General features: G+C 47.0%; 1 protein-coding gene across 1 annotated transcript; it reads left to right on the forward strand.

The window, feature by feature from the left end:
* Positions 1–16,741: 16,741 nt before the first annotated feature.
* Positions 16,742–22,987, forward strand: LOC119179242 (ras-related protein Rap-2a). Its single transcript, XM_037430312.2, has 3 exons — positions 16,742–17,084; positions 17,756–18,003; positions 22,661–22,987. The coding sequence occupies exons 1-3, from the start codon at positions 16,742–16,744 to the stop codon at positions 22,814–22,816; spliced, it is 747 nt and encodes a 248-aa protein (XP_037286209.1). The 3' UTR covers positions 22,817–22,987.
* The last annotated feature ends 2,451 nt before the right edge of the window (positions 22,988–25,438 follow it).

Here is a 25,438-nt window from a genome sequence, read left to right on the forward strand (position 1 = left end):
CTCGTCATGCGGTGTCCCGGACTAAGGACGCCGACCATGTAGCGGGGTCATGCTTTGGCCCCGTACCTCTTTCTTTTATAATAAATGTTTTTCATCATCATCATCAAAGGGTTTTTTTTTCTTTTTTTTCACACAGTATGAGCTTAATGCTAGAATTCATGATGGTCAACTACATCACAATAAATTTGTGAACCCGGTTTTCTATAACTACATATATTGCGGGACGCACGACACTCTGTAAGGAAGTTAACGTGTCTTTTAGGGGTGAAGCTTCATATAGCGGCTCCTGTTCGTCCCTCGTAGTCGTAGTTGTAGTGTGTACCCAGTCTTACAATTTGACCTCCAAGGTGGTGCCGGTGAGAGATTTCTTCTGTGCGTTGTTGAACAATAAAAATATTCGCAGCGTGCGCGTTAACTAAAAGCCGAATTCTCCTGTCTCTTATTCCCCCTTAGCAGACTTTGGCATGTACATTGAGCACTATCTGACAAGAAAGGGTTGCTACGTTATACTCGCTTGGCGTAACCTCCTTGGTTTTAGAAAGTTTTAGCGAGCGTTGGGCCGCAGTGCCACGAATACAGTGAACTAGTATATGAACTCGAGGTGGTTAAAGGTGGGAAGTTGACACGAAGCGCGAGCCGTAAGAAAGTGTGCGTGTGCCTCCTCTCGTTCAGTCCTTGGAATGTCCGCTGGATGGCGGTGCTTCTATATGAGGAATATTTGATGGAAAGATGCGAGATGGTGGAAGTTAGAGTGTTGAATAGGTGGACAAACGGACACACAAACATGCATGGACGGACGCACGGATGGCTGCACGGATGGCTGCACGGACGGATGGACGCATGGACGAACGCAGGGACGGACGCACAGATGGACGTGCGGACGCATGAACAGACGCACATACGGTTGGGCGGAAGGACGCACGGGCGGCCACACAGACGCACGCAGGGACGGGCGGAAGTAAGAACGAATGGATGGACTGATGCTTCGTCCCACTCTCCATCATTAACTCCGTGGATATGCTGCCATTTTTTTACAGAGAAACATGCGTGAGATGTATATAAGTGGTAGCAAAGTCCCAAAGTACTATTTATTTCTTTAGAGTGTAGAGATACATGTACACGTATACATATTGATTCTCACGTAGGTTGTGTTTAGGGGGGGGCGAAGCGTTTTATACCGCAGGTCGTGCGTCCGCCTTGCTACGTAACAGTAGTAGTAGTAGCAGCAGCAGTAGAAGTAGTAGTAGTAATAATAGTAATAGTAGTAGTAGTAGTAGTAGTAGTAGTAGTAGTAGTAGTGATACTAGTAGTAGCAGGTAGCAACCTCTCGTTTAGTCCTTGGAATGGTCGCTGGATGAGTATATGAAGAAAAGATGCGAGATGGTGGTACTTCTAGTGTTCACTAGATGCACGGACGCACAGATGGACGGATGGACACACAGACGTAGAGACAGAAGGACAGACAAACACACAGGTGGCCGGACGGAGAGACAGGCAGACAAACGAACGAACAGATGGACAGACAGATACACAGGCAGACAGACACGACAGATGAACCGACCGACAGACAAACAGACGCGTGGACGGACTGACTGACGGACGCATGGTTGGACGATGGACAGAGAGACGCATGGACGGATGGACGAACGGATGGACGCACGGACGCACGCATGGACTGATGGAGGGACAGGGGGACGCATGGACGGACGGACGAACGGATGGACGCTTAGACGGACACACGTATGGACGCACGGACGGATGAATGAACGGACAAACGCATGAACGCACGCATGGACTGACGGGCGCACGGATGGAAGGACGCACGGATGGACTGATAGATGCTTCACTGCGCTCATCATCATTCACTGTGTGGATAAGCCGTGATATTTGTCTTGTATTCAAGGACCGCTACTACTACTGCAGCAGACGCAACTTTCGCAGCCGTAGGGAGCATGGCTCAGCACATCACGTGATTACCGAAAGAATGCAGAGGGAGCAAATTTTCCATACCCTCATCGCTTAGGCATATGGCACAGAAATATACAAAATGCTATCTCTTCTGTCCACTCTCATTCCCCTTTTCTTTTCCCCTACAAAGCACTGCACTATGTCGCCTAAGAGGCAGACAGAAATTATGTGCTTTCTTCTTTTCAAGAATCACTCCCACATATGACTAACCACCGAAACAAACATACGGTCTCGGTGTTTATCAATCGGAAGAAGAGTAGCGAGGGCCAGGACTATACTTCGTCAAGTCTCAAACGAGGAACGAGGGGTGGTGTTTGTTGACGCGGCTTCCTACGCCAAAGTGAAAGCGTTTGTGGCAGTGGTGGTCGATGGGGCTGACCGTGTCGTCAACTCAGCGACGGTCAGGACGAAAAAATTATTCGCCATCGCCTTAGCACTCAAGATGGATAACATTGAAGTCGTCTACAGTGATTCCATGGCAGCACTACGGGCGTTCGCCAAGGAGACGGTCTCTGAACAAACGCTGAGAATACTGCAAGGCAAGAACATAACGTATCATCTTCTGAGTCGGTTCCCAGCTCACCTTGGGCAAATCAACGATTCCCCTCCCAATCTCAATGAAGCAGCACACGAGGCGGCGCGAGAACTCTCCAACCACGCCTTCCCGGAGATGCGTTCTACCGGTGAAGGGGATAACCAGGAAATTCTTACAACATATAACGAGCTCACTAAACATTTCTACCTGTCTAGAAGGATTTTCCCTCCACCCCAAAAAATCTAACCCGGCCCCAAGCACTTACATTAAGGCTTTTGCAAACGCGGATGTACCCTACTTTGAAAATGTTACACATCATGTACCCTGACCTATACCCAAGTAATCTTTGTCCACATTGTGGGGAAATAGCTTCATTAGAACACATGCTCTGGCAGTGCACCAAATTCGCTCATATATCGAACATCACCTCTGCCAGATGGGAGGCGGCAATCCGCGGCTCGTCCTTGGCAGATCAGTTCTGGGCTGTCCACCAAGCCCGCGAGGCGGCTGAGGAGCTTGGCATCTCAGTCCCCACGTGGGAGCTGCCCGCAACACAGTGATCTGTGTTTTGGAGGACCAAATAAAAGTTTATCCAATCCAATCGGTGTTTATCAAGGCTTTGGCCTATCAAAGCGCCTTGTGTTGTACCTCTTGATTTTGGAGCGCAATGTTCAAGAAATTGGCATTTCTTTGTTTGTAATTGGTAATTTTTCCTAAAGAGTGTTAGGCAGACATAGAATAATTTTAGGGGCAGTGCTTAGTTCTGCAGTGGGTGCTATCTCAGGTTGCATATGCTGACAAAACCTTGAAAAAATGCTTGTGCAACTGTGGGGACTCTTCGAGGTAGTGTCATCCCGAAGAGTAAGATGAATGTCATCTGACGTCTAAACGTTTTCACTTCCTCAACGCTGAACAGGCCCTCGCTATAAGCGAGGTGAGATCCGCAAGACGGCTTCCAGCTATCCCATAGCAGAGTACTAAGTACTCTTAATCGTTCACCACTTTTTATAAACAGCGTATTTCAAAATGGCGGACACCCTAAAAATCATTTCCTTAAATGTTCAAGGGTTTCGTAACCCAGTAAAGCAAGTAGAGGTCATCAGCATAGCCCGCGCAGAACATTGTTATATTCTGTGTTTACAAGTAAGAAATGTTTTAGGGGCGAAGCTCTTAAAGCGGCCCCCATTCGCCCCTCGTAGCCGTAGTCGTAGTGTGTAGCAAGTGTTACATTTTGACCTGCAAGGTGGTGCCGGTGGGAGATTTTTCCTGTGTTTTGTTGAACAATGAAAAGTTCGCGGCGTGCGCGTTAACTAAAAGCCGAATGCTCCTGTCTCCCACTTCCCTTTAGCAGCCATTAGCATGTTTTAGTAGGAAACGTTTGTAGAAGTAGAAATGTTAAAAGCCGACAACTGCTGTCTCTCATTCCCCGTAGCAGCCCTTGTTTACCTCCAAGGTAGTGCCTGGTGAGATTTCTCCTGTGCGTGATTAAACAATAAAAAAGTTTTGTTCAAAACGCCGTTGATTGATGAAATAAATCAACGAAAGACGCCAAATGCTTTCTAAAAGCAAAACGAAAGGACGCCGGATGTTTCTAAAGCAAAAGAAAAGGAAGACGCCAGCTGCTTAACGAAAGACGCCAGGTGTTTTTTAATCGGGCGAATAAACGGAAGAAAATTTCACGGTATTACTTTCAGGACCTTCGCCCAATTTCACATCATTCACCTCGTGGATGTGCCGTCAATTTTAGGGGCGAAGCTCTTTATAGCAACACCAGTTCGTCCCTCGTAACCATTGTAGTATGCAACATGTATAATATTGTTACGTGAAGGAGACTGACTCAGAGGGGTAGTCACCGATGTATTTACAGCCGGTTAGGCGAGCAGCGCCAGCCACACAGATTAGCTCGTGCCAGTCTATCTGCTTCGTCTTCTTCAGCTCCATGCACTGGCACGTAGCATGACCCCCGGCGGCGGAGGCACCGTCCCGGTGCTTTAAAGGTCGTTATCTGACGCATTATTGTAGGGCTTGATCCGCGAGACGTGTACGATATCACTGGGCCGCATAGTAGATGATGATGGACAGATGGGGCTGATCTCGTAGGTGACAGGTGTTACTTGATGCAATATACGGTAGGGTCCCGTGTAATGAGACAGAAGTTTTTCGGAAAGGCCCAGCCGACGATGAGGGGACCAGAGTAAAACGAGGATACCGGGAGCGAAATGTACGTCTCTATGTTCCGCATCGTACCGACGGCATTGGTTGGTTTGCGACGCCATCAGCCGAGCGCGAGCGAGCTGATGGGCATGATCGGCTCGCGCAATCGCGTCGCGGGCATACTCGCTGGTGGACGAGGTGTGAGCGGAGATGACTGTGTCCAGTGGTAAAGTCGGCTCTCTTCCGTACAATAAGTAGAACGGCGAAAAGCCCGCTGTGTCGTGACGGGATGAATTATACGCGAAAGTTGCGTAGGGTAAGGCAAGGTCCCAGTCTCGGTGGTCGGGCGACACGTACATAGCGAGCATATTTGTTAAAGTGCGGTTAAATCGTTCCGTAAGGCCGTTTGTTTGAGGGTGGTAAGCGGTTGTCAGTGTGTGTTGCGTGGAACAAGAACGCAGAATGTCGGCGATGACTTGGGATAAAAGTGTACGGCCACGGTCTGTGAGAAGCTGTCTCGGCGCACCGTGAATCAATATAACATCCCCTAACAAGAAGTCAGCGACGTCGGTTGCACAGCTGGTCGGTAGAGCTCGCGTAATAGCGTAGCGTGTAGCGTAGTCTGTGATAACGGCTATCCATTTGTTTCCCAATGTTGATGTGGGAAAAGGACCAAGCAGGTCTAACCCAACACGGTAAAATGGTTCCGCGGGTATGTCAATTGGTTGAAGATGACCAGCGGGTAGCAGCGATGGTGTCTTACGACGTTGGCATAGGTCACATGTGGCGACGTATCGGCGTACCGAACGAGCAAGGCCTGGCCAGAAAAAACGGCGCCGGACGCGCTCGTACGTGCGGGATACGCCAAGGTGTCCAGCCGTGGGAGCGTCGTGGAGTTCGGTGAGAACACAGCGGCGCAAATGCTTAGGCACAACAATGAGAAGGTCGGGCCCGTCTAGTCGGAAATTGCGACGGTATAGCACACCCTTTTGAATGACAAAGTAGCGGAAGGAAGCATCATTTGTGGAGGATTCCATACGGCTGATGATGTCAAGCAGCTCTGGATCACGCTTCTGTTCTTCCCCAATATTAAGGAAGTCGGACACTGACAAGATAGAGTTCTCCGTGGGCTCGTCAGTGTCCTCAGGATCGTCGACAGGGTACCGGGAGAGGCAATCGGCATCACGGTGTAGGTGGCCAGATTTGTAGACTATGTCGTTGTGCGATCCCCGTCCTCGCCACGGAACTCCGAAGCGGACGCTCCCTCGCGGCTTACAACATGACCACCCAAGACTCGGCTACATCCTCTCCGGTCGCTCCCCCTTCTGCCCGACCTGTCAACCCAGTGCCCGCAACAACTTTCGTGACGCTTCCCGCGCTCAAAGACTCCGGCGTGTTCTCGGGCAGCGAGGGTTCCGACGTCGACCAGTGGCTACGCCTCTACGAACGCGTCAGCGCCATTACAGGTGGGATCCCACTCTTATGCTGGCAAACGTCATCTTTTATCTCGACGGAACCCCTCGTGTTTGGTTTGATAACCACGAGCATGACATAACAAGCTGGGACAGCTTCAAGGCAAAGATCCGTGAGCTTTTTGGCAACATCTCTGGTCGTCGTGAAGCTGCGAAAAATGAGTTGTCGACTCGTGCACAATCTTCCACGGAGCCCTACATCGGTTATATTCAGGCTGTCCTTTCACTATGCCGCCAAGCTGACGAAAATTTGTCTGAACTTCAAAAAGTTGCCCATATCCTAAAGGGTATCGCCGACGATGCGTTCAACTTGTTGGTATTCAACAATGTGTCATCTGTTGATGCGATCATTCAAGAATGCCGCCGGTTCCAACAAGCTAAAAGAAGACGCATCTCCCATCAGTTCCAGCGCCTCCCGAACACCACTGCGACGTCCTCATTACTCGACACATATCATCCACCAGACACCTGTGACAACTTGACGCGAATCGTCAGGCGGGAGCTTGAAGCGGCTACTCCAGCTAAGGTGGGAACAACGTCCCTTGACCCCTCTCCGCCAATTACGTTGCCTCTCATTCAAGCAGTTGTCCGACAGGAAATCGCCAGCTTGGGAATTCACTCTATCTCACCGCCTACCCAGCACCTCCACCAAATATGTTACGTGAAGGAGACTGACTCAGAGGGGTAGTCACCGATGTATTTACAGCCGGTTAGGCGAGCAGCGCCAGCCACACAGATTAGCTCGTGCCAGTCTATCTGCTTCGTCTTCTTCAGCTCCATGCACTGGCCCGTAGCAATATTTTGACCTCCAAGGTGGTCACGGAGAAATATTTCTTCTATGCGTTGTTGAGCAATAAAATATAACGTTCAATGTACATGCCAATGGCTGCTAATGAGGAACAAGAGACATGAGCATTCGGCGTTTAGTTAACGCGCACGCTGCAATTCCCATTAGCAGCCATTGGCCTGTACGTTGAGAACTATCCGAGAAGAAAGGGTTGCTACGTTATACTCGCTGGGTGTAACTTCCTTAGCTTTAGAAAGGTTTAGCGAGCTTTGAGCCGCAGTGCCATGAATGAAATGAACTAGTATATACCGTGAATGATGAACTCGAGGTGGTTAAAGGTGGGAAGTACATACGAAGCGCAAGCCGTAAGAAAGTAAAAACCGAATTCTCCTGGCTCTCATTTCCCATTAGCAGCCATTGGCATGTACATTGAGCACTATCTGACAGGAAAATGTAGCTACGTTAAACTCGCTGCGTGTAACCTCCTTGGTTTTAGAAAGGTTGAGCGAGCGTTGGCCCGCAGTGCCATGAATACAGTGAACTAGTATATACCATGAACTCGAGGTGGTTAAAGGTGGGAAGTATATCCGAAGCGCAAGCCGTAAGAAAGTGTGCATGTGCCACCTCTCGTTTAGTCCTTGGAATATCCACTGGATGGTGGTGCTTATATACGGGGAATATATGATGAAAATATGCGAGATGGTGGTTCTTGGAGTGTTGAATAGATGGACGAACGGACACACAGACAGATACATGGATGGACGCATGAACGGACGCAGGGGCGGATGCATGGACGAACGCAGGGACAGACGCACGAACAGACGCACGCACGAACGGACGGATGGACGCGTGGATGGTCACTATGAATAAGCATAATAAGCTTGGGGCTTCTTATGCCGTGGGTCGTGCGACCGCCTTGTTATGTAGTAGTAGTAGTAGTTGTAGTAGTAGTAGTAGTAGTAGTAGTAGTAGTAGTAGTAGTAGTGGTAGTAGTAGTAGTAAGAGTAGTAGTGATACTAGTAGTAGCAGGTAGTCACCTCTCATTTAGTCCTTGGAATGGTCGCTGGATGAGTATATGAAGAAAAGATGCCAGATGGTGGTACTTCTAGTGTTCACTAGATGGACGGACGCACAGATGGACGGATGGACACACAGACATAGAGACAGAAGGACAGACAGACGCACAGGCGGCCGGACGGAGAGACAGGCAGACATAGGAACGCACGGACGGACGGATGGACGGAAATAGACGCATGCATGGACGGACAGACAGACACATGACGGACAAACAGACCGACTGAAAACAGACAGACGCACGGATCGACTGACTGACGGACGCACGGCTGGACGATGGACAGAGAGACGCATGGACGCACGGATGAACGGATGAACGCATGAACGCACGCACAGACTGATGGACGCACGGGTAGTCGACGGACAGAGAGACGCATGGACGGACGGACGAATGGATGGACGGATGGACGCTTGGACGGACACACGTATGGACGCACGGACAGACGAAAGAACGGATGAACACACGGACGCACGCATGGAATGACGCGCGCACGGATGGAAGGACGCACGGGTGGACTGATGGATGCTTCACTGCGCTCACCATCATTCACTTTGTGAATAAGCTGTGATATTTGTCTTTTCTTCAAGGACCGCTACTACTACTGCAGCAGACGCAACTTTCGCAGCCGTAGGGAGCACGGCTCAGCACATCACGTGATTACCAAAAGAATGCAAAGAGGGCAAATTTTTCATACCCTCATCGCTTAAGCATATCGCACAGAAATATACAGAATTCTATCTTTTCTGTCACACTTTCATTCCCCTTTTCATTGCTCCTACGAAGCACTGCACCATGTCGCCTAAGAGGCAGACAAAAATTAGGTGCCTTCTTTCTTCTATTCAAGAATCACTCCCACATATGATTAATCAGGGAAACAAACATTCGGTCTCGTTGTTTATCAAGGGCTGTGGCCTATCGAAGCGCCTTGTGTTGTACCTCTTGATTTTTGAGCGCAATGTTCAAGAAATTTCCATTTCATTGTTTGTAATTGGTGATTTTTCTAAAAGAATATAAAGCAGACATAGAAGAATTTTAGGGACAGTGCTTTGTTCTGCAGTTGGTGCTATCTCAGGTTACATATGCTGACAAAACCTTGAAAGACTGCTTGTGCAACTGTGGGGATTCTTCTAGGTAGTCTGACCACCAGTAGGGATTCTTCAAGGTAGTATCACCACCTAAACGCTATCACGCTGTGTTTTGACACTTAGTGTTTGCTGGCCACGCTGGTGCACAAATCTAGCATTCTTTGGGGACGGCTTTAGCTCTCCCATAGTAGAGTACCTGATACTCTAAATCGTTCCCCACTTTTTCTAACTCCTCCCCCCCCCCCCCACGACCTACGCTCCACAACAGCAGACCGTCGTTGAGGCGACGGCCCCAATAGTAGAGTACCGAGTACTTTGAATCGATAACCACTTTTAGATGCGGAGCATCTAATACTCGAGGCTTGTAGTGCGGCGCCGTCCGCAAGCTTCCTCCTCCTTCTTCCACCATCTGTGCATCCCTTCCTCCTCTACACACCACGCGCGCTTCACTCCTCCACCATCTGTGCACCCTTCCTCCTCTACACACCGCGTTCGACATCTACAATTCTCCTGATTCTCCAGTGGACGCGCATGCGCCGTCGCGCTTCGAGAACATTCAACAGCTGACAGTGCATGCGCCGTCGCGCTGTATATATACTCAAGGTCGGCGCTCGCTCGCTCAGTTGCCGCTCGTCGGTTGGTTTGTACGGCGCGTCGACGTCCAAGGTCGCGGTGAAATGAATTCCAACGAATCCACAAACACAATGATCGACGTCCCTTCGACCAGCGCCGCCCTTTCGCATACGTGTGTACGTGTTCACTCATTTAACACCCCCTCCTACAACCACGTTAACCAATTTAGCCATCGACCCAAGTAAGTCGCAATTTAACACCCCATTTCATACCACGTTAACCAATTTAGCCATCGCCCCAAGTAAGTCGCACTTTAACACCCCGTTAACCAATTATATGCTCCGCATCCTCCTCAGTGTTCCCCCGAGGGGAGCTGCGGGCAATTTTTTCCTAAACACAACAGCGCTGGTAATCAGGACGGCATTATGCTCTCACATAGTAGAGTACGATGTACTCTAAATCGTTGAACACTTTTTCTAAACACACGTCGAAAAGCCCTTCAGTATAAGCAAGGCGAGGTCCGCGGGACGGCTTCCAGCTCTCCATAGTAGAGTACTAAGTACTCTAAATCAATCAACACTTTTTCTAAACACAGTATTTCAATACGGCTGACACCCCGAAAATCCTTTCATTTAATGTTCAAGGGTTTTGTAACCCAGTAAAGCAAGCCGAGGTTATCAGCATCGCCCGCGCAGAACATTATGATATTCTGTGTTTACAAGAAACAAATGTTTTTACCATTGGCCCCATTCGTGCATTCAAACGCGCATTATTTTAGACTGTTATTTTTTTGTGACATCTCGCTTCAGTGGAGTTGAAATTATTATTAGATGCGAAGAATTTCTTAGCGAACTTCGAGGACTTAGAGTCTGTCTGTCTGTCTGTCTGTCTGTCTGTCTGTCTGTCTGTCTGTCTGTCTGTCTGTCTGTCTGTCTGTCTATCAATCTATCTATCTATGTATCTATCTATCCATCCATCCATCTATCTATTTATCTATCGTCACCATTGTCACATTGACGGTCAACATTGTCACTCGGCGTGTGAAAAGCCTGATGCCCTCCTTAATAGGTCATCATCATGCGTGCTCTATTCCTGGAAGAGAAATCCACAGTCTCCCCTTTGTTACACGTGATATAGTTGCGTACATGTTAACAAGATCAGCTCGAGGACTCTTGGTTTCACTTGACCAGGAAAAGCCATTCGATCGCCTCGAACAAAGCTTTATATTTAGCATAATGGCAGCATTTGGCTTCTCCCAAAACTTCGTTGAGCTTCTCAGGAACGCATACCGAAATATACGCAGCACGTTGTTTCTTGATGGTTTAGAGAGTGGGCCATTTCCTGATACCATTGGTGTTCCCCCTGGGTGTCCTTTATCCCCCGCACTTTTCGTACTCAGCCTCGAACCATTCTACAATCGGTAATCGTTGATCCATACGTTCGAGGCCTTCCTCTTCCAGGTAGTGGTACCATGATGGTGACCACATTTTCTGATGATATCACGTTGTATTTGAAGAATGAGCACAGTTTATACCGTAGCCTACTACTTTTTGCTGCGTATAGCACGATTTCAGGTGCTGCGTTAATTTTTTTCAAAATGTCGGTATTTATTTATTGGTTCCACAAACGCCTGCCTAAGTCCCTTTTTTGGTCTACAAAGAGTGACTCCATTCGCATTGTGAGGCTTGATTATACTTTCTACGGCATATCAGTCTCCTTGTGCGTTTCACTAGTCGAAGATGTAAAACGACACGTCCGGGAAGCACAAGAGTATGACTTACCGATGCTCGAAACAAGGTATTTAGCACAGACAGTGTTTTGCGGCAGTGCATAGTACACATCTTATGTCGTACAGCCCCCATCACGAATTACTATGTCGTTGCAATCCCTCATTGGCTCATTTTTCTGGTCGGGTGTAAGAGAGCTGGTATGCCAAGCAGCTCTTGGGCAACCGAAAAACTGCGGTGGATTCTCATTCCCATCCGTCTCTGTTTGCTGCCGGCTGCTTGCCCTACGATATTTACTTCGCTTGTCGCTTGAGCCCCGCGCGTGATCTTGCCTGCTATTTCTTAGGCACCAAGATACGCTATTTACTACCAGATGCACGGCTTAATTCTTCACTGCAAACATTTAACGTGCCTGCATTTTACTTAACGGCAGTAGCGTTTCATCGACATGCGCAGCAGCTTTGTCCCGGTGTGAACATTCTCGAAAGCCGCATTGTAGATACAACGGCGGCTCTTCTGCTTCCTCTGGTTCCTCCAGCCCGTCTAGCACGATCGAGACATCTCTTGTGAAGTGCGATAATGCCATCGTTTTTGCCTGGTCACCTCCATGACTTTATGTGGCGTCTTGGATGAAGAGTATTCCCAACACGGGACAGACTGGAGAAGTGGGGCATGGTCCCATCTTCCACTTGTCCTAGCTGCCCGTTACAGGAGTGTAACCAGCATATGCTGCAGCAATGTGTCATTGCAAAGGTGTTTTGGAAGTCTCTTAACGTTAGTTTCCGTGGCCTAAGTGTTAGTCGCTTTGCAAAATCTGGTCACTGCTGTCGTTGTCGCTTTGCAGGCCTTCTAATAGCTGCGCAAGCTTTTTGTTGGTGGCGTTGTTGTTGTGCGAGGTGCGAGGTTGTTGCAGCAGGTCATCGTCGCCGAGCTCTCTTTCCGACTCTGGAACGCTTATACTCTGAACTTTTATCGTTTCTGTCGGAGGAATCGTTCTTCCTTGGGGAAGAATTTCTGCGACAATGGTCATGCTGCTTTTTGTCCGTAGTTGACGGACGTATTCGATTAGTCTTCTACCTGGCTTGGTTGCTATGGCCAGGTCACCTGTCAATGTCTGATTAGCAGATGTAATCTGTATGTGTTTACTATTTCTATGTGTTTCTGTATGCCATGTATGGGTGTGAGTTTTTGTATATATGCCCTTCATTCTAACGCTGTAACTTATCTAACCTTTACGAATATTAACAGCTGTTGTACATATTGCCTAACGTCTTCACCAAGTCTTGTAAATTGTGTACATATACCATCATGTCCATATTGTGAATAGTGTATATATGTAGCGTATGTAGTTATTAGTACGAAAGACTATGGACAACCTACGGACTTGGGCACTTTTTTTAAAAGTGTAATATAATTGTGCTTTGTCATTTGTTTCTTATTGTGCTTGTTGTACAGACGCTCGTTCCATGGGTTTGTAGCGTCCCATGATAGAATAAACGTTTTCTAAACGTACTCTGAATCGTTACCCACTTTTTCTGAACACACAAAGTTTATTGACAGTGGAGTGTGCGGGCTTCACATCGCTGCGACGTCTGAGGTCCACGGGACGGCTTCAAGCTCTCCCATAGTAGAATATTGAGTGCTCTAAATCGTTATCACTTTTTCTAAACACCAAATTTGGCCCACAGGACGGCCTGGTGCTCTCCCATAGTACAGTACCAAGTACTCTAAATCGTTCACCAGTTTTTTCTAAACACCTCTAAAAGTGTGAGGCACACTGGACGGCTTTATGCTCTCCCATATTAGAGTACCAAGTACTTTAAGTTGTTAATTAGTTGAAAGGTCAAGCTCCTTATGCCGTGGGTTTGTCTTTTCTAGCTCGTTGTGGTCAGTGGCCGCCTAGTTTTAGACTCTTTCAGCAGGTGCGGACGGGTGGACAGACAGGCAAATGGATGCTCGCACATACGCACTCCCGCTTCGCCCCACTCATCATCATTCACTCCGTGGATATGCTGTGATTTTTTTCAGCACCTCGCACTTCAGCCCCTCACCACACCTACGCGTCACAACGCGTCAGCGCGGAGCTTTCTCTCTCTCCCATTGAGGGAGAGGACGTGAATCTACATGTAGCTTCGCTCGTTCTCACTTTACAGGAACGCGACTCCCACTCTCCACCCCCCGCGCTGACGCATTGTAAGACGTACGTATTGTTCGGGGTCTAAACACGTTATGCCGATCCAAGTAGAAGATAACCCAGGCTTGAATTAAAACTGCTCCCCCAAGTGGTCTGATAGACCCCGTGATAACAATGAAACAACGTTCTTTGTCTGGCACGTTTGATTTGAGCTTAATAAATGTTTAGGAGATTCAAGCTTTGCTGAGTGGAGATGAATTCTGCAACGCCGAGCTATATTATAGCCCGGCTGTCGCGGATGGTCGTACGGTTTGTCGCAAATGGCGCGTTTCAACCGAGTGTCCCCGCATGTAGGATAATTAAATGACTGTACCTTGTAGGGCACTGGGGATTCGAGGAACGAAAGCGAGACACTTCGCCCCGAAGAATGGACAGAACAAAGCTTTACGGCGGAGAACTGAAACCGATCTATAACAATTCCAAGCGAACAATGCTATATACGCTCCCAGATGTCCAGCTCCATTAGATGGGCAGATATAAATGACTCTCTGTAAGAGAGCGCCACCAAGGGATAGCGCGACGTGCGCACAGTCTTCCTAACGGTCGTTTCTGCTCTTTGTACAAGAGCCCGGCTTTTATGAACAGTTTTGTCGAACTACTGTTTACAGGTACGCTGGGCCTATTTTAAATGCGAAGTATTTCTTAGCGAACTTCTGCGAGTTTGAGCATATCTATCTATCTATCTATCTATCTATCTATCTATCTATCTATCTATCTATCTATCTATCTATCTATCTATCTATCTATCTATCTATCTATCTATCTACCTAACCACCTACGACTTTTAGCTCTCCTGGCCGTTTGAATAATGCTATCCATACGAAACTTGGAATGGCATAACATGACTGCATGACGAGAATATCTGACTAGTCATAACATGAACATCATGAAATGTATGTCATAAATGTCATGCTTTACATTTCATCGTCTTGCTGCTCTTGCGGTGGTTTCGTTCACATGACAAGTTGCAAAACTGGTATGGTATGACATGATTGCATGGCGAACAAAAGCGACAGACCCTAACATGAAAGTCATGATATGCGTGTATTGTAACAACATGAATACATGCCGCGCTCATGATGCGCTCGCGGCCTTCGCTAGCGTCACATATACCAAATGTGGTATTACGGTACGTGAATAGAACCTTAAGAGACAAGAAGAGAGCAGAGTGGATTAGGGAACAAACGGGGGTTAAGAAGATCATAGCTGAAATCAAGAAGAGGAAATGGACATGGGCCAGGCATGTAGCGCGTAGACAGGATAACCGCTGGTCATTAAGGGTAACTGACTGGATTCCCAGAGAAGGCAAGTGAGTTAGGAGGAGACAGAAGGTTAGGTGGGCAGATGAGATTAAGAAGTTTGCGGGTATAAATTGGCAGCAGCAAGCACAGGACTGGATTAACTGGCGGAACATGGGAGAGGCCTTTGTCCTGTAGTGGACGTAGTCAGGCTGATGATGATGATGAGGTGAATGGATGACGAAGGTATGTGACGGGTGCAAACATGATAAACATGAGATGCGTGTCATGTAACAACATGACTACATGCTACGCTCATCATGCGCTCGCGGCCGTTTCGCTAGGTTCACAAGTATGAAATTCGGCATAACGTGACGCGAACGGGCACCACGTAATTGCAGCTCCCATAGACACTAGCGCCAGAGTTCTCTCTAGTGTATATTGGGAAACTCTATGCTTAAAAAGAAGGCTATGTTTAACGTTGTAGCTCTTTTATATCTGAGGTCAGACACCTGCTGAATATGTACAATTGGTATCTCCCTTCACAATTACTAACAATTGTTTTAGAATACTTTTGTGATTGGCTGTAGTTCTTAGACATACATGTCGGTTCTTGATGGTTATGGTTCGCTAATGTAACTTTTATTTTTAACAGCAGTGCGCCTTTTATCTTATCTGAATATAATAATTAGGCCCTCAACGAGATTTCTTTTTTAGTTTAGTGCTCGGCAGCACACACCACAAGGATAGCCAGCTTAATTCAAGAAATAAAGAGAGCAAAAAAACTTTTTTCAAAACATTACTGTTTGGTTTATTGTAAGTGGAGACCCTCTTGCAAGTCCTCATTGAACACTGCGGCTCGCCGACTCTGGTCGAAGGCCACCGATTGGCTGTTCAAGATCATTTTAGAGAGTGGCGCCTTTTAGAAACAATTCTTGGGCGTGTGAATAACTGCCGGTGAGAGGGCTTCCCCATCGAGAAATCTCATGTGAAACATATGATGCACATTCAACTACCTCACACGATCATACGAGAACACACATGATTCATATTTGTTCATACGAGATGATTGAATATGTGGCAGAAGTGTGATATGAGAAAATCTTGCTGGTGTTTTCCGCCTCAGTGTGTCAATGAACCCACAAAATTGATTTGAATGAACGCCGAGTCACAACGCTTTTTCTCTGTCAAGTACTTGCAATACAAAACTTTCGGTTTTCCAAACGATCAAAAAAAAGCCGTCTAGACAATCAATTTCGCAAAACATTATTGTTTTCATTCAATAGTTACACTGAGTTATCACGCGGGAGCATATACCTAGAATAATGGCAAGCTGGTGGCCAGAATAGTTAATCAAATAATTCATTCAATAGGGCTTGTTGATGAGCTAGTTAGTTCATTAGCTAAGAAAACTATTGCGGTGAAAAAAAACACAGGAGAAGAAAACACATTGACCCACAGACACGGGAGCCAAGTTCAAACTGTTTGAAAACAAGAACCGCCGTTATTTACATATGCTACCAAACAAGGTATGTATAGTTGAGTGAACAGCAAATCACATACCGATTGATGAACGAACAGCAAATCGTCATGAAACACAAAAGAAGGGTCGAAACATGCGCTGAGATGCAACACGATACCAGCAGCGTATCGTGTACTTGCGTCGTCCCTGTGTTATGGTGTGTCCTGAATGTTTTTGTTTTTCGACTAATCAACTTAGCATATTGAAAAATTATGAGTAGCATGGATGGTTGCACCATCTAGCGGAACATATCTCACCTACATATTCCTTTTTATTTAGCCTCCGTGAACCACTATGGCAGTATGACTGAATATAAATTTCGTCCTATCGGCACATCAGGGGACTCCAATGGATGTTGCGTCGTGAACTGGAGTGGTCTCGGAACTGTCTTGCTCTTTGACACGCGCAGGCATGAGCCCCCACGGGTCACTGCGTGGTCGCAGTGCGGGCACCGGCTCCTTCCTCAGCGTCACCGGTTCGCACGAAAAGACCAGTTCCAGTGCCAGCGTGAGCCCCGATGCGTCAGCGACCAACAAGTACCGGCTGGTCGTGCTCGGCGGTCCTCGCGTCGGCAAGTCGGCCATCGTGCACCGCTTCCTGCACGACAGGTTCCTGCACGACTACAGCGCCACCGTCGAGGAGTTCCACCGCGGCGAGTACGACGTTGGCGGTGGCGCCACCGTCGCTCTCGACATTCTCGACACCGGCGGGAGCTTTGAGTTCCCCGCCATGCGTCGCCTCGCTATCGACTCAGGTGAGTGCGCAGCATCCAGGTAAAAAATGTACACAGAGAAAACAATTTTTCTTGTGCTAGCAAAAAGTTTCATTTAGACGTGGGCAAGTTTAAAAGGGAGAGGGGGTCAGCGTCCCTCTCCCTCTTTAATAGCAAATCAATACTTTGACGTTGCACTGGCTACTGATTATACTACAAGGGTCTCAGTGGGACGCGCACAAGGTAACGTTTTCTTGAAAAGTCGTAAGTCATAAGCCAACTAACCCAAAGATAACTTTCTGCTTGTGCCATTTCTCACCCGCCTATGCTCCTACACAATGCTAGGAACACCACGCTATTTATAGGTGAGAACACGCGTTAAGCTTGGAACTTCTCGTGGCGTCGTCACCTTGGATTCAGTGCACCATTAACCATGAGGCCATAAATATTGATGACGTTCACTAGCACCTTGATCTGTGAGAACGAAGTACATTCTCTTCTGAGAGAGCCAAAGCTTCGTCTTATGAACATTAAACAAATTTCAATGAGCCAATGTGGGCAGAATACAAAACAAAAACTGAACACTACTATCCAGGACTTCCACGTCAGCGAATATCAGCAGGTAAATTTCAAATTGAAGCTTCTGACAGCATTGGATTGACTAACTATTTCTTTCGTTCCCCTTCCTCTCCTGCACGCCCGTTCATTCATAGGTGACGCCTTCCTTCTCGTGTACGCGATCGACGACCGCGATTCCTTCGAGCTGGTGCGCAAGCTGCGCGACGACGTGCTGGCTGCTCGCAAGGCGCCCCCTATCGTCGTGGTGGGCAACAAGATTGACCTCGAATCGCATCGCCAGGTCCAGTCACAGATGGTCGAGCCGATCGTCTGCATAGACTGGGAGCACGGCTGGGTCGAGTGCTCAGCAAAGGACAACACAAACATCGCCAGGGTCTTCCAGGTACGCTGCCTTTTACCAAGGGAGTGATGACCTCCGTTTATTCGAGACAGCGTTAACCTTGTGTCGTTATTACAACTTTCTGGGCATGATCATTGGCTAGCTGGGCATGGTCACTTGCACTTCTATGTTGCCCCTCCCTTAACGGTACGGGCAGTGCCAGAGTTTTTTTTTTTTTTTTTACAGTGGGGCACTCACGACAAGTGTGTTTATACGCACGTGTGGTGGGGCGTATGCTGGCAGGAACCTCATGTGTTATGTATTGCTAGTGCTTGTGTTGGGATTGACAAAGGTCGTGAGCCGGAAATAGAGGCGCATTTTCGTATTCCTCTTTTAGAAGTTCCAATAAATGTGGTTGTAAAGAGGAATTCTTCAACATAGAATGTTGACAGAGCCAGACCTTGCATAGAAATACTTATCGGGCACAATTCAGCCTGTCAAAACATTGGCTCCAGAGACGTTCCCTGCTCACCGCTTCAATTCTCACCATACTTGTCAACTTATGCCTCTTTCGGATTTTCACTGGCATTAAGTATTACAATTAGGCCCCACGCCCTAGATTTCTCATAAAACAAGGAATGTTTTTCATTTGTACTTCTGTCCTAAACAAGAAAAAATGAAACTTTAATTTCCAACTTATCTTTAAAATCTAGCTACCTCGCTGTCAATCTTTCATGGTAGGTATAGTCATAGATTGTAGGTTTTACTGTACTTATCTTCGTCGATAGTGTCGAGTCAGTAGGAAGGGATGCACAAAACAATCACCCTGCGAATACGTCTTCATGTCGGCGGACGGCAAACATTCAGGACGTTCTTATCACGTGTACGGTGATTGTTACGAGAGGCGGGAGAGAGACCTGAAGGAGGTCGACGTGGCCTTGCGTGTGTCACCACTATATTTCAAGGGCCGAAGCAGAGCGTCGGTGGCTGCAGGCGTCTAAAACACCAGCATCATGAGCTCATTCTTATCTGGCTCACACCTCGAGCTTGAGGACGAGCTGCACGAGAGGTGTGGCATGGCGGTCGGAAAATAGTGATGATCAATAGCGATTAAGATGTCGTTAACAGAGAAGTAACATAGCAGGACGTGAAAATGACGTCTTCGCACGACACGGTCGCTTGCTCAAACGTGGGCTAATGCAGGAAGGAGCGCTGCGAAACCCCGTCAACAATTCGAAGCTGCGATAGCTCCCATCCTTGAGCAAGTGCGAAACCATGATGGTTACAGAGAGTTTTCTAAGGATGTGTAGTCGATCAATACAATCACCTGGAAAGAAAAAGCGAAAGAAGGAGAAGAAGACTAAGATGGCTTTCACTTGAGAGCTGTCTCTGGCACATGCATAACGGACAATGCCAGTTAAGCAGTTTTCGTTCTTTTTTTACACCTCAACCAAAACTGTTGGTTAACTACGAATTTCCAGTTCTCCTCTGAAGAGTGAATCAAACAGCCTGAGGCTACCATCTTCATGGCGCCAATCACCATGGCGTAAGCATTTCAATGGGAACCAGTGCCATAGCCCGGCTCTGGCTGCATGTAGCGGCGTTGCCCGCAATAACAATCCTGGGTGACAAAGGGGCACGTCCAGTCAGTCATGCGCGTGCTCAGTATCTTAGGGCGTATTCTTTCAAGGGGCGCCTTACAAAGCCATTAATAATTGCGTAAGTAAAATGCGCACCAGCCGGAATGCGGACTTCGATCAATTCGCTCCGGTACGAAATGCGGTTGCGCACAGCGCGTTGCGCTCGGGGACTCGTTGAAAACGGCCTGACCTTTCCGGTACAAAGGCCACTCTGCGTATCCAAATGCGTCGGGATCAATAAAGAATCCCGGAAACGCTCCGATGATATTGTTTTCCTGGGTACAATGCGCGGTTATGACGTTTCGAGGCACTGGGTTAGTAAATTCAACGAGCGCGTAGTTTATGTCCCTGCTATGCTCGGAGACGCAGGTTCAAATTCCAGCCATGGCGACCAGGCCCTCTTTAAGACCACCAATATACAGACATTTCGTGCACTGTTAAGTTTTATATTAATATTTGTTGGTATCAATTGTCCCAAAACCATAATTTGTTTATGAGAAACACCGTAGTGGAGAGCACTGGTAATTTTGACCACCTGGGCTTTATGGTGCCTTTAAACATAAGCAGACGGGCCTCAAGAGTTTTAACCTCCATCAAAAATGTGCCGGGATTCGTTCCCACGACCTCTAGGTCAGCAGCTGTGTGCCTTAGTCACTAGACCACCATGGCGGGTAATTGTTGAGTTTCAATGCTTATGGCACACTGCAGCGCAAAAATACACAACGGACGTTTTAACGCTCCAGAACTTCAATTGATTATAGTGGACGCAGTAGTTCAGTACTCCTAAAATTTCACCATCTACGGTTCCTTGTGGTTTCTCGGAATTCGCGAAGATGCGACGAACTCGACCGGAATTCTGCCCTGTGACCTGAAGGTCAACAGCTGAGCCCCATAATCACTATAGACTAGTTTAACGGGCGTCTGAGATTTAAGAACTTGCTGCGAAACCCAAGGTAGTAAAAAAATGAATTCGGAGTTTCGCCACTGACGGCGTGCATAATTATATTGTGCTTTCAGCGCACAAAGTTTCAGCAGAAGTCGTAATTAAAGGTATTCACTAATCCTAATATTGTACCCTACGAGACTGTCAACTCGGCGCAGGGTAAACGTTTTAATTCCTTTATAAGCATGCACAGTATTCTTAGGATGCTGCCGCTTAAAGAATAAGGTGTAATTACGCACAAAGGTTGGCACATTCTGCTTTCTTAGCGACTTTTCTCTGCGATCGCAAATTAGGATGGCTACAGTAGGCTGCGCGAAGTGCGGTAAATACACTTCCCCAGCTGTCACTGCCAGAATTTCGTATATCCTATGTATCATATACTTAGAAATTTGGCGCAACCTCGACTCACGCAAACACTCACACAGGCACACACACTTACACCAGAGCAACACACACGACACGCAGCGCTCACATCGGGTAGCCAAAGGTGATGTGAAGTTTGTAAAGACGGCGGTGGGTGGTAACAAATATTTGTTTATGCAGATGCCCGTTAACGCTGTGGCAGTCACATTTCAATAGTGGCGAAACGGTATAGAGCCCCACGTACTGTGTGTTGTCAGTGGGCGCTAAACACCAGTTAGTCGAAATTTCCCGAGCCCTCAACATACGACGATTGTCATAAACATATCTTGCTTTCGCGACGTAAAATGCCAGGTATCATTACATGCGAGTGCATTTCTGTTTTGGAGGGGACGAGAAGTAGGTGGAAGGAAAAGGAGGAGAAAAGGGTGGAGAAAAGGGATTTATCAGACCAGCTTGATACCCTCTGCTGGGAAAGGGCGTAAGACAAATAAAAGACTATAGAAAAGAGACGTTACAAAGAAAGGGGGAAATAGAAAAAGCAGATACATCTGGGGAGCATGGCTTGGTTAATTCACACCATTTGTTGACCAACACACAGAAAATGTAATTGGATTTTGCCGGGTTCGCTAATATTGTGATAACTTGGCACCACATAGGGCTTTAGGTATTCTCTTCGAGCCCGAAGGCCAGAAAAAAAGTTCTTGTCAATGAGAAAGTTTTTTTGTGTTTTCAGAGAAATTAATCTGCATTACTTTCGTGACGTTGTCCTTGAAAACAGCTGTGCATCAAGAGCTCGCTTTCAAAACATTTCCCTCAAACATTCAAACTCTATGACCGCGTTGTGTGCAGACGGCAGTGAAGCAGAAATCAAACACACCAACTCTCTCCGTCGGGTGCAAGGCGCATGGAACAAAGGTCGAGGCGGGTTAGAGAGCAGTAACGTGCTTCAGCACCGCCCACTTCCCCCCTGCCATATAGTGCATACTTTGAGCCCCCCTGTGTGACCCGATGCCCACGGTCGCTGTCACCGTGTCCTTAGACGGAATCATGACACGGCTCACACCTTTGTTCGTGTTGTGCTCTCCTCACAGTGCTTGCGTTGACGCCGTGAAATAAATGTTCAATGATGGCTTGTCTTGCTGCAGCGGCTACGTTTCCTTACACTGTTATTGCGAGGAGTTACGTCAGGTCGTTTTGTAAAGGACAATTTGCGATCCTGATATATATATATATATATATATATATATATATATATATATATATATATATATATATATATATATATATATATATATATATATATTCTACCTTGGTGCTGTAGCATTCATCGCTTCACATTTGCGGTGAAACTGTGCTGTTTCAAAGCGTATCCGTAAAAGCATATGGTAGTGTCTAGTAGTAGTAGCAGTAGTAGCAGTAGTAGTAGTAGTAGTAGTAGTAGTAGTAGTAGTAGTAGTAGTAGTAGTAGTAGTAGTAGTAGAAGTAGTTGTTGTTTTAGCAGTAGCAGGTGCTGTATGACTCATGCGGGTCACGTGAAGTGAAGGAAAAGGGAATAAATAAATAAATAAATAAATAAATACATAAACAAATAAATAAGTAAGTAAATAAATGAAAGAAAATGACGGCGATCCTTCAAATGCTGACGATGATGATTGATACGAGGATGATGACAACGACAAGTCACATACAGACTCGTGTTTACAGCTTTTCTGTCGGAGGCTTTTCACGGCATGCAACTGACAGAATATATTTTTTTTTTCGTATTCCGGCTTAGGAGCTGCTGGCGCAGGCGCACTTCAAGAGCAAGGTTGCCAAGGCGACGCAGAGCCGACGCATGTCCCTTCCCGTGAACAGCTTCAGCCGGGACCAGCTGAGCCCGGTGTTCAGGCCAAAGGGCGCACGGAAGAGGACAAGCTGTGCGGTCTCCTAAGGCAACAACGAGGGAAGGACCAACCGAGAATCTCAGTGGCCAGATGTGATTCCTCACCCAGTATATCCAACACGTGCCAGTCGATGTTTTCACTGAGAGCAGGCGGAAGGGTAGCGATACTCTACGCGTGACCGAATCGCGTGATTTTCCGGGCGAGAGCAGTGATTCCTGTTACCTGTTCTATCACTCCATGAATGTACTCTCTCTTTCTCTCTATTTCATTACCATCTTCTGGTGCTCGTTTTTCGAGCTTGATCGGTGATGCAACACTGCTTGGAGAACGAAGCTGTATACTTTTTTCAAAAGTAACGTTCAATATTCTATAGAACTTCTACAGACGATTTAAGAAGATGATAGGAATATTCTGCATGTGTCCCAGGAATTAACTCGGCAAGAGTTCCCCTAATTACGTCTATTAATATGAGCAAATTTTTCACGACGGACATGTGTTGATGTTAACTGTTAAGAGACTAATTGAAATCGGCGAAAGAGGCTCCCTGTCGATGCCCAGTCGACGCTTTGCGTAAGTGGTTATTCAATGTGTTTGCGAATACATCAAGATCATGTCAGTTCGGCATGTGTTCAGATACAATGCAATATGCTAAAACTTGCATGAGCTAGTCATAAAGTTTCTTACAAGATTTACCACGGGGAATTCTGGCGCAGCTATCTTTGAGCCACCACGCGATGAATACATGGAGTTGCCCAGCATCTGCGCTTGCTTCTTCAAGCAAACTTGTGGCGTTATTTATTGCTGGATTTTGACTTCTGTCTCGGATGAAGGGAGGGCTTGTTGGGAAACCCATGAGTGTTTTTGAATTTGTGAGCCCATAAGCGTGAACGTACCAAAAAGAGACTGTTAAAGTTTTGATCAAATTCTTCTAGCGACAAATAGGCTACTGACCACACGCAGCCTAACGAACGAAGTTTGGGCAGTGTCATGTACAACCCACCACTGCCATGACGGCTGATGTGCCATGCATTGCAGTTTCGATAGACTGTTGGGCCAGATTTCCCTCTAGTACTGTTACGTAACTATATGGACTAAGCTATGTTCTTATAACCTCAGCCAGTGTTGTGGCTTGTGAGAAGCAAAAGAACATACCACGTAAAGAGTCTTTGGACAATCTGTTTACTGATGCTTCGATCTTGTTTCGCGATATCTGTCAGACATAGTCGTAGCATTCTTGCTCGGCGCGAGCTCCCAAATAGCAGGCGTCATCTGACTACAACCACGTATCTCATGCAAATGTTTGTATCGTCGCCTTTGCTTACCTTGCATGCAATGTACACCTTCCTGCAGCCAACTAAGCTTTGTCCGTTCACCCCACTCGAACGGCAGCTGGGAAATGTTCCTGAAAAGCGAAATATATAAAATACCGCACGCCGTTAAGATGCAAATATATCCTCCTCCGTTGGGTATTGGTGAAAGAGTATCTGTTTGACTTCTCACGCATTGCATTGCGGAAGCTCACACAGCAATTCTCGTTTTCGAGGTCGTTCGACTTTGAATAGACTTCTCGTCATCACAATGACCACGTCCCGTTCGTACCAAGGTTCGCCATTTTCGATTTTCTTCCTATACTCCCACGGACTGTTCCCTGGTCCTGCTTTCTTCGTGCGTCCAGAATATTCATCGTCGAAAACAGTGGAAGTACTCAATGGTCACACATTACCACCCACAAAGGAGCGTATTATTGTTATTCCCCACCCACAAATGAGCGTGTTATTGTCATCCCGATCAGCGCACGAAGAATGAACACGAGATCACAGGGAAGTGCACGATACCACAATTGTTTTCGTGTTCATTTTTCGTGCGCTGGTCCTCGATACGAGGATGTTCCAACTAGCCCAATTCGCTACTTTACTGCGTCTTATTTACTCCTGGTATTTCCCGTCTTTGCGGCACCATCCGTGACTCCGGCTGTTTGTTCGCGTGACGTTAGGATGAAATAAGCTCTCGATTGGTCATTACGAGAGGTGTCTCTTCGAAATTGTCTCCTGCCTTGCTTATCTGTGCATACAAATGCTCGTATTGCCTTGTCTCACATAACTATTGTGGGCGATAAACTTGAGTTCACTTCGTTTTCTACGTGTGCCTCTGCGCATGCGTAGATCACAGCTTGCAGTCGACAAGCGCGAACTCCTGACTGACTAACCGCTTAGTGCTGCGATATCATGTGTTTTATGAAAAATGAAGTAACGAGGATTGATACATATGTGGGGTTGAACGTCCCGAAACCACAGTATAATTATTGATTATAAGAGACGCCGTGGTGGAGGGCTCCGGAAATTTAGACCACCTGGGGTGCTTTAACGTACCTCCGAATCTGAGCGCACGGGCCAACAGCTTTTTCGCCTACATCGAGAAGTGACGAGGAGGAGATATCCCTTGTTGGAAGGGTAGTGAAAGTGAGAAAGAAATTACTGCTTCGCTTTCGAACTCTGTTCCGTTTGAAACTAGATGCGATAAGAAAAATTGTGATATATCATTGCGCATAAATAGTCTGAAATCTAGCAACCAAGAGCCCTTCTGACCTCAGACGACCGAATAGGCACGTTAGGAGTGGCTTCAGTTTGGAGTTATTGAGTGAATCAAACGAATATTTCGCCACCATTCCT

Source organism: Rhipicephalus microplus, chromosome 7 (genome assembly GCF_043290135.1).
Source record: "Rhipicephalus microplus isolate Deutch F79 chromosome 7, USDA_Rmic, whole genome shotgun sequence".
NCBI classification, from domain to species: domain Eukaryota; kingdom Metazoa; phylum Arthropoda; class Arachnida; order Ixodida; family Ixodidae; genus Rhipicephalus; species Rhipicephalus microplus.